The sequence below is a fragment of the Trichechus manatus genome, unplaced genomic scaffold, assembly GCF_000243295.1.
Source record: "Trichechus manatus latirostris isolate Lorelei unplaced genomic scaffold, TriManLat1.0 scaffold00092, whole genome shotgun sequence".
Taxonomy (NCBI): domain Eukaryota; kingdom Metazoa; phylum Chordata; class Mammalia; order Sirenia; family Trichechidae; genus Trichechus; species Trichechus manatus.
The window spans coordinates 242473-252982 of record NW_004444028.1 but is presented as its reverse complement, the minus strand read 5'-3'; the positions used below and the strand labels follow the sequence as shown (position 1 = coordinate 252982).

At 42.1% G+C, this 10510-nt stretch overlaps 1 protein-coding gene across 1 annotated transcript; it reads right to left on the bottom strand.

The window, feature by feature from the left end:
• Positions 1-370: 370 nt before the first annotated feature.
• Positions 371-8680, bottom strand: GMNC (geminin coiled-coil domain containing). The gene is made up of 5 exons (XM_004382229.1): positions 8646-8680; positions 6849-7023; positions 4905-4993; positions 3899-4015; positions 371-1498 (listed from the first exon to the last, which is right to left on the bottom strand). The coding sequence occupies exons 1-5, from the start codon at positions 8646-8648 to the stop codon at positions 878-880; spliced, it is 1005 nt and encodes a 334-aa protein (XP_004382286.1). The 5' UTR covers positions 8649-8680; the 3' UTR covers positions 371-877.
• Positions 8681-10510: the final 1830 nt, after the last annotated feature.

The following is a 10510-nucleotide window of genomic DNA, read 5'->3' as shown; positions in this document are numbered from 1 at the left end:
AAGAATAAATACATGAATGACTAACTGAATGAGGGGGACAATGGTGGAGCTAGTCTAAACCCCAGTTTTCACGTACAGGAGATTGTCAGCTCTGAGTAGTTTAGAATGATGATTTTTTCTGTTACCACAAGACTCTCAAAAATGTTTTTGCTTGAGCCACGTTGGCTGAAGAGACAATGCCAGGTGCCTACAGAAGCTGGTATACCCTGGACCATTCTGCAGTGATTGTAATTCTCTTTAATTTATCAGTGGTACTGCTCATCAGTAGAATTGCAACTGTTTTGAAGGACTGTTCTTCTCCAACCCCACCATGGGACATTCAACTTTCTGAACTGCCCTGCACACGTTATTCCCATCCACATTATGTCTGCTTGTCTCTACCCCACCTCCAAATATTAGAAGTCTCAAAAACAGGTACTTGAAGTGGTAAATGGGGTCATTCTTACACAGGAGTTCTCAGAAACGGAGAGGAGCAGAGGAGAGAGAAATGTGAATGGTGAAGGCTGTACACATTTAAACTGCTTGACCAAAGAAGAAAAGCTGTTAGACTGTAACTGGAACAGTATATCTAGGTCTCAAAGAAATATAGAAGCAATTGGAAAATACCTTTTCAAGTACAGGACAAAGGGAGGAAGTCAACAGCAGGTGTTGGTGTGTAAACAAGTCCAATTTAGGTGAAAGAAGAGTAGGCATGTTTCATTATGGATTCTCGGAAGCCGTTCCCTGCAGATTTAAGTGGGTAAATTCAGAGTGACATTTAAAGTGTCAGGAGACAGTCTGGGCAATCGTTTCCATGTTCTATACAGTCAAGTTCAAGGGTAAGAGAGTTCTTTGTAAACAAAGTTCATGGCAGTGCTTTGTGGTAGAAGAGGGGTCACTAAGACTGCTTAGGGACCCAGGTAAACTTCCAGCCTCCCTCCTCATCTCGACGCACAAAGGCTTGTCCCTGGTGGAAGGAATGTGTTTTCACATTGCAGTGGGGGCTCAGGGATGTGGAAAAGGCCATCTCTGTCTTGTTGGGTGACACATTAGCTGTATAATAAGGAAGGGTTTGCAACTCGCCAGGAGGATTCGGAAGTTGAGAAAGGAAGTGAAGGTCTTCCCTGTGGCTGGCAGTGCTCTGTAAGGGGGTTGCTCTGTCACCTCCGTAGTTAATTGGCAGATCCTCCCGGGGGGCATTTGCGTAGTCAACTGTGTTATCTGGAAACTGGTGAAATGTGCTGAAGATTCTTGTCGGAGGGGAGGAGAGGGCACTGTAGTTAGCTGATAAGGTGTCATCAATGGTGTTGAGGTCTTTTAACCCAAGTGTTTGAAGGACCCAGGGGTCCACAGGGGGCCCAGGTTGTTCTTCACAAGCAGCAAATTCACTAGAGAGGTTTCTCTTGGCATTTTTGGGATGGGGAATCTCAAGAGAACAGGATCTCTGTTTTTTGGGTTTCCTCTTCCCACTTCTGAATTTCCCACATGCTTTGGAGAACTCATCCGATGACAGTAATTTCTGGGGAATTAATATTGAAAATACACATAGTCAGACACTCAGCCAAGATCATTTTACTCTTGTCTAATTATACCTCCTAAAAATATTTATTTCCACCAGTTGCCATCAGTGGACTCTGATTCATATGTTGCAGAGTAGAACCGCGCTCCGTAGGATTTTCAGGGCTGCTGCCTTTTGGAAGCAGATCGCCAGGCCTTTCTTCCGAGGCACCTCTGAATGGGTTTGAACTGGTAACATTTTAGTTAGTAGTGGAGCACTTAACCATTTGCGCTACCCAGGACTCCGAAAAATATTTACTAGAGACTTAACTTCTTTAGAAAAATTGATTACATTTCTAATTTTTCTCATTGACTACACATGCACACACATATGTAAAAAAAGTGTGTATATATATAGATATGTATATATGTATGTACAGAGCCCTGATGGTGCAGTGGTTAAGAGCTCAGCTGCTAGCCAAAAGGTCAGCAATTCAAATCCACCAGCTGCTCCTTGGAAACCCTGTGAGGGTAGTTCTACTCTGTCCTATAGGGTCTCCATGAGTTGGGGTTGACTCGACGGCAGTGAGTTTGGTTTGGAAAATATATATTATATATGTAAAACTGATTTGATGAGCTTCTGTTTCTAAAGTAAAACCTACAGTGACAATTTACCACCTAGAAACACGAATTCATCTTTTTCTCACTAGTTACTTAGAATTGGTAAGGAACAAAAGATGTCTTTAAAACCACAATTCAGGAAAATAATTATTATCATGACCACAATAGCAAGTACCATTTATTGAATACATGCATTGTCATTTGATACAGATGCTATTAAAATCCCTGTCAGTGAGGAATCTGGGGCACAGACGTATCAGTGACTTGCTAAAGAGCACACGTCTAGATTTAACCCTAAGCCACCTAAAGTTAGCTAGAACACCTGATTTGAAGACGATGCATCGCTGCTTCCTCTGTGCAGTAACTTTCATAGCACTCCCGTGTGGTATACGTTACATTATCCTAAATCTGGGAAAATGGAGACCAAGGGAGAGAAAACTAATCAATATTATTTACTTCATTTAAAAACTGTCTTTTGTCATGGAATGGTGGTCGGAGTTAGGAGCCTAGACTAATAAGTGTGAGACATGCTCCCTTTTTTTAACAAAACTAACTGGGTTGTAAAGGAATCAAATCTAGCATCTTTTCTTCTCTAAACTGTTATATCCTGTGAGAATAGTAAGCATCCTCACCAATGTAGATTAACTAAATAATTTTAAATAAGGTAGCTTGTTTAGAAGTAAGGTAAAGTTTGACAACGGGCTTCTGCTCTTTTGGTTTCCTCTTCCCATTTAGAATTGCAAACAGATAATGAAAAATACAAAAATCAAAGAAAGGAAGAAGAGCAAAAAGGGACTTATAGGCAAACTACTTATCCTTGAGTTATAAATAGTTCACTTGAATTTTAAAGTGTAGGAAAAAATGTGAATTAAAAACCAAAATAAAACAAGCCAGTTGCTACTGAATCGACTATGACTCAAGGCAACTGCGTGTATGGCCCAGTAGAACTGGGCTCCATAGAGTTTTCAAGGCCGTGACCTTTAGGAAGCAGATAGTTAAGCCTTCCTTCTGAGGCGCGTCTGGGTGGGTTTGGATCGATAACCTCTTGGTTAGTAGTTGAGTGCTTAACAGTTTGCACCACCCAGGGTCTCTAAGTGAATTAAAAGATAATGTAATTTGGAGTATTTAATTGACAGGTGATCTGGGTTCTAGCCATATTCATGGCATTGTAGAGCTGAGGAGACTCTTAAAAGGTCTTTAGCCTATCCATTTGCAGATGAAGGTAGCGGAGGTCTTGAGTAAGAGAATGACTTTACCTAAAGTCAAACAGATAATTAAAAGAAGTGGGTGTCTCTTGGAGCCCCAGTGGCTCAGTGGATAAGAGCTCAGCTGCTAACCAAAAGGTCAGCAGATTGAATCCACCAGCTGCTCCTTGGAAACCCTATGGCGCAATTCTACTCTGTCCTATAGAGTCGCTATGAGTTGGAATCAACTCGATGGCAATGGGTTTTTTTTGGGTGTGTCTCAGATCTGATTCCCACTCTTGTGTTCATATATGTAACATTCTTTCGATGAACCTCTATTGTCTTAGCAATTCCCTTAACTGGCTTTTGATTCTTATGCAACTCATCTTGTAATGTATGGCTAAAATCTGCAATCTAGATAAATTTCAGGGAAATAATACACAAAAATTCTTCAGAATTTACTATATTTCCTGGAGAAATAGCCATCCATTTTATAAATGCATTTCAAATGCATTGTTTATTGATCTTTTTACATTTAATCAAGGAGTTTTACCCAAATGGTTCCTTTCTCAAATCACTGTTCCGTTTTTGGAAAGGGGATGGGAATAGTTGCATACCTTGGCTTTTTCCTCAAGACATTTAACCAAAGCAGAATTCAGGTATTGTCTGAGGTGATTATTTTCTTCATGTAACCTAGCAAGTTCTTCTTCCTTCTGCACCAGAGTATCTTGGAGCTGTGAAACACAGACAATGGTGAAGGCTGCTCCACTATATTGACTTTGTAACCTTATAATAATGTCATTGCTGCTCTACCAGCTTTAACTTGATTATTTGACTGTTTGTTTTATGTACAACCTCGGGGAGCCCTAGCCCTAGAGGCCCGAATTGAGTCCATGACCCCCTCCATCTGATTGTTCAGTTTTCTGCTGTGAAATTTTTTTTTATTCTTTACAAAGTGTTTGAAGAGATTATGAAACTTTTAAAATTGTAACCGCAAGGGAATGGAAAGTTATGTAGGAAAATGAGCTGCGTGGAACTCTTTAAATCTAGAAAGGGACGCTTTACAAAGGGTTTGCTGGACTCCTTCCTTGCATGTTAAAAAAATAAAATAAAAAGAGATGGTTTGAGTTCCATCAGCCTCAGATGGATCTGTTCATATATCCACTAGATTACTTTCTCAGGAACAACAAAAAACCATGGAAAATGAAGCAATCATTACAATAACCTTTATAATCATCATCCCTTCCCCAAGTGGTTAGCTATTTTTATGGTTTAAAAATATCATCCTCATTATATCATTGGATCTTTCTAGCAGCCCACTGAGGTAGGCAGCACAAATATTCCAGTTACATAGATGAGGAAAAGGTGGATCCAAGAGGTCATACAGGTAAATTGTGTATTAAAGCTTGACTGCTGGTCTTTGCAGAGGTTTTTTTTCTTTCTGTGACGTTGATCACATAACTTTGATCACTCTGTGGACATATACCCACTTTGGTTTTAAACTGAAAATCAACATATGAATTTAAAAAGGAAAAAGAAGAAAAGTAACATTTAGTTAAGACTCGGTGGAGAATGCATTGCGTGGACCATGGCGGACTCAATGCTTCGAGTATCTACACATACCTGCTTGTTTCGGTAGAGCTGAGAGGAGAGCTGACTCTCTTCCCAGGAACATGAGTCCAGAACAGGGAAATTGGAGTCACTGGCTGAGTCTATGTGAAAATAACAAATGGATAACTGAGAAAACACACTTGCAGTTCACATGAAATACGGAAACTCACTAAAGGATTTCAGAAAGTTTCATAGGCTCAGTTAGCTTTCTAAGGCATGCCAATAGCCGCCACACAGAACAAAATATTTAAAGCTTTCAGAAGAGGCAAGCAAGCTGTCAAAGACAATATTTATAGATTATATGCTATAGTAGTTAAAATGGGAATTTTTAGGAGCAGAGGAGTCATATTCTTCCCCAGAATATGTATTCCTTCTGGCTAAATTTATAGACTGTCCTGTCTGCAATATAATTCATTTAAATATTTATTGACTCTCCCTCCACTGGAGCCCTGGTGGCACAGTGGTTAAGAGCTCAGCTGCTAACCAAGAGGTCAGCAGTTCAAATCAACCAGTTGCTCCTTGGAAACCCTATGGGGCAGTTCTACTGTGTCCCTTAGGGTCACTGAGTCAGAATCAACACGACAGCAACCAGGCTTGGTTCTGTTTTGGTTTCCACTGGGAATAGTATCGCAATTCCACTACATTTTTCTAGGTTTTTTTCTTGTTTACTAGACTTTAGCAGTTGATGACATAGTGTTTGGCTCTAGAACACAATCCTATTTTGCTTTGCTATAATTTTCCCCAGATTAAAATCCCTGCTTGTCTGCCCCCTGTTAATTCTGATGGAGAGTATTCCTTCAGAATTTTATGCGATAGCACTTTTCACTCTCAAATAATTAGCAACTTGCTTCTTTGAAGATCTTGATGAAATGTCTCAAAAATGTACCCAAAACCTCATCTGCTTCAAATGATGCCATCTACATGCCTTGTAATCTTTCGAGCTTCTTCACAGAGGTTTTTTCTTTATATTTGACGGCAAACTATACCTGTCAATAAACTATGCTTGGGCATGCTGGATTGGTTTACTATTACTTTCTTTTCTTTCTCTCCTACAGGCTGTATTCTTGCCCTTCTCTACTTAAACTGCTGTTACTAAAATATTTTTGTTCAAACTGGTATGAAGAGTAAAGGGACAGAAGTAACATTTTATAAACAGTTTGGGTTCCTATCCTTGGGCACTTTTCTCTGGTGCTTGTGGTGGAAAGCTAAAAGCGAAGAACTCCTTCCCTTAGCACATAAGTGTATTTCAGTGTTTAGGGGGTAATTATTTGTTTCTTTGTGTCTTGTCTTAAATTCAGCAACAACAAAAATAAACAGAAAGAAAGCATGTGGCAGAAACCAGAGTACAGATATTTAATTTTAATGTCATCTGAGAGTTTTTCCAGAAACTTGAGTGTTAATACAGAAATTCCTTTAATACTTACAGATATTGTTTACTAACTCCCAGAGTAAAATGAATATGTAATTTTCCATCACTGTTACACGTCCCCCCAAAGATGAAGTAGGCTTTCGGTAAAAGGCACCCGTTCATAAGACTTCCTCTAGGTAATAAAAGATTAAATGAGTATTTCTCCTTGCTTCTCTCGCATACCCAGGGAAGTCTTTCTGAATTTCAAAGAAATGCTTTAACTGGTATTTTGACTCCGTAACCATTCCACTAGAGAGTTATTTATAAAACTTTGACTCAGACACCAACCCCTACATGAGCTGGAAATCCCTTTGCGCCAAGAACTGTAAGATGTAGGGACGGATTACATGATGTCAAACAGACTAGGGAAAGACTCCCATTTTCACTACTCAGCAAGTACAAAACAGCAGGAAAATGCAGGAGTCTTTGGGCTCACTTTAACTTGCCAAATCATCCCTTCTACAGAGTCCCGGCCCATGATGCTTTGCAACCATGGGTGCTGGAAAAAGGCCCCAACTCAACCAGGAAAGCCGAAGAGCAGAACTTACCCTGTGCCTGTGGTGCTTGTTGGGGCTCTCTGTCGTCCAGGAGACCAGCAGCCCAGAAAGAGACCCAAGTCTCCCTGGAAACGTCAACACTAGATTCTGACGTTGTAGTGGAATACGGGCAATTATAGCTCTGGCCTCCTACAAAGTACTGGTCTTGGCAAGGCAGAATGGTGTTCTGTGAAATTCAGCACAAGGGGGCCAGAGGGGTCCCGGGAGAAGGGGTGATGGGGATTTGGAGGGGGAAAGGACGAGAGAAAGATGCAGAAATTAGATGCAGTAAGAAACAGTAAAGGTGTTAAGTATGGATCCAAGATTTAATTAATTGCTAAAAAGGAATCAGCCTCTTGCTTTACCCAGTACTTTCCGTAGCCTCTCTGACCAGAGAACAGACTAGGATTGGATGGACCAAATTTGTAATACCTTGGGTCTTCAAACAGGCTACCCAGAATCGAAGTGAAAGGAATTGTACTTAATGAGTCAAAGGCATTAAGAACTACTTGGTTCTCTCTACAAAATATCTTAATTATATTTCTAATAACCTTGAAAGGCAAAGAGGCTGGGGTGCTAAGATTGAAATGGATAGGATGTGACATTATATATTCAAACATTGTTATTATAGTTTCTGAATGAGAGACTTGTCACACACACACATAATAGACATCATACACCTACGTGTATGCGTATGTATCTGTTCCAGGTGTAATTAAATACATGTTGCTTCCACCTCATACCCCAATTCCAAGCACACACAGAATCATAAAGTCACTGCAAAGAAACAATATAATCAAAGCTGAAATAAGTTAGTCAGCAAAGACAACCAGCCCTGGTTCTCTCCATCATGAGGTCTCAGTGCCCTCCCAGAGTTATCTCGCCACCACTAACCGCCTGGCATGTATTCTCTCTCCACTGTGTTCTGATCCAGTGAACACCCTCCTACCCCCCACTCCTCAAACCTCAAACACACAGTCTTTTCAAATCGCCAGGCAGGGCCAGGTATGCCGTCTTCCCGAGTTAATTTGTACACCAGCCCATTCCTAATTATTTGTCAATGTTTAATCAGGTACAAGCCATTCATTGTAAGCAGCGTTTAGCGTTGGACTCTTTTTTGACCACCGTGACCACTGCTGATTTTTGACTTGAGGTCTTTCTTGGGCATAACATAAGCCGAGAACAAACAAATATGAAGGGGTAGGGTGGGGGGAAGAAAAGTTAATTCAATGAAGTCACACTTTGTTAATGTTCCCAGCAAGTTAAGTTTCAGAAAAAGTCCAGTTCTGAAATAAGTCCACCTTGGGCAGCTGTACGAAAGAAATTCAGCCAAAAGTTTATCAAGTGCTATTTTCTTTTATTCTAAAAGCATGTTTGCAGGCTCCTTCCATGAGGCTATTCCTGGAATCAGAGCTGAGCTATTATGCAACTGACACCTGAGAAGAAAGCAAACCCCAAATACCCCTAGACTAGTTCAAGTCCAAGTGTCTGCAAATATGTGCATAATCTAGATTTAGCGGTGAAATCAAAAGTGAGTGCAGGTGGAGAGGGAGAGAAAGCTGCAGGTGAGTAAGGAGAGTAGAAATAACAAGGCAAAAAGATGAGAGAGAGACAGAGAGGGAGAGATCAGACCAGAGAAAGGCGAGGAGAAAAGGTGACTGATGGAAGGGAGAAGAAATGATCTGTTTTAATGGGGAGGTAGCAGAGAAATCTTCTCCCAGGGTGGAAGAAATTCTAAATGCAAAGCTTCCCAGCTTGCAGAGCCGCAGGTTTCGCCACTGGGCTAGCTAATATCAGCTACTCACTTACCATCTTGCAGTGGAAGAAGGCGCTGCAGAAACCGAGCCCACGCTTAATTTTCCGTAAAGTCCGTCGGAGCTTTAAATGGGACTGAGGGGAGGAGCCAGGAGAGGCGAGTTCTAATCCGCGGGAGCTCGCGGTGCCGCCCCGGGGCTCCGGGCGAGCGCCGCCCTCTGATTTGGCGCCAGGCTGTCAAATTGGTGACGTGTCAGGAGGCAGCCAGCCGAAGCCAAAGTCCTTCGCACCCAGGGCGCCCCGCGCCGGGGGCTGGGTCCCGGGCCGTGGGTAGGACAGGTCCGCGGCCGTCCGCCCCCGGGACCCAGCCCCCTCGCCCGGACCAGGCGACCGACGGGGCGGCCAGGGCAGGGGCGACCCCCGTGCCGGGGACGGGGACAGCAAAGGAGGCAAAGGAGGCATTGCAAGGATGAAGGCTGCTCTTGAGGAAGCTCATCCAGTGACCCCAGAGTTAGGGATGCTCCTGTGTGTTTTCTGACCACTCAACAGAGTAAGGAGCCCTGGTGGCGCAGTGGTTTAGAGCTCGGCTGCTAACCAAAAGATCGGCAGTTGGAATCCACCAGCCGCTCATTGGAAACCTCATGGGGCAGTTCTGCTCTGTCGTAGAGGGTCACAGAGAATTTAACTTGATGGCAATGGGTTTGGTTTTCTTTTCAATAGAGTCTTATCAACTTGCTGTATGACGTTGCAAGTTGGCATTGACTCTGTGTGTGTGTGTGTGTGTGTGTGTGTGTGTGTGTCTCATTTTTCCCAACTGTGAAGTGGGTGTTAAATGCAAAGGTGACCTTCTATCCATTGCAGAATGTACATTTCACGGGAACAATGCTTTCTGTCCGTTTTGTCCACTGCTTTTTTCAAAGTGTCTGGAACAGCTTCTCACATATAATAAATCCGCCACCGCCCATTGCCCGGAGTGGATGCCGACTCATAGCGACCCCGTGTGTTTCAGCATAGAATTGCAGTTTCATAAGGTTTTAAATGGCTGTGACGTTTCACAAGCAGATCGCCAGGCCTTTCTTTTGAGGCACCTCTGGGTGGATTCAAACTGCCAGTCTTTCGATTACTGGCCATTTGTGTCACCCAGGGACTCCCGTGTAGTAAATACGTGTTCAATAAATATTTGTGAAAGAATGAATTAATGGGATTTATAGTCAAGCTACAAATTTAAGAATCTAAAGTGTCTTCCTCTCTGTTGGTCCTAGCTTCATAACTACTAATATATAAATATAATAATTAAGAAACATTGTTGTTAGCTGCCATCAAGTCGATTCTGACTCATGGCAATCCCATGCGACTTTCGGGAAGCAGATCGCCAGGTCTGTCTTCCGAGGTGCTTTTGGGTGGGTTTGAACCACCAACCTTCAGCTTGTAGTCTAGTGCTTATCAGTTTGCGCCACCCTGGGACTCCTAAGAAAAATTAGTGTATGTTAATACCTCTCAATTAAAGTATTTGATTCCAAACATCTTTTCTCTTACATTTTTTCTCATGTGATGTTCCTGTTTAATTGCTATGATGTTGTATACAGAGGAGAAAGAGGAACAATACCATGTTTTAAACTATTTATTGCCTACTAATAATGGGCAACTCATTTTAATTTGGCAACTAAATAGACACAAGGCAGTTAACAGTAAACCTAAGAGGTAAGTTTACAGGGTTACAAATGTAGCACAGAGGTTAAGAAACTTGGCCAGTATCAACACGACGTGACCAATGTTAACACAAGTAGGAAGTGGCAGGTTTGGGATTTGAACTGAAGGAGTCTGGCTCCAGCATCCATGCTCGTTTCCACATATAGTTTAGAGTGGTTTTGACTTCTTTACACAGCACATTACAGCCACTTATGAAATGGAGCCCTGGT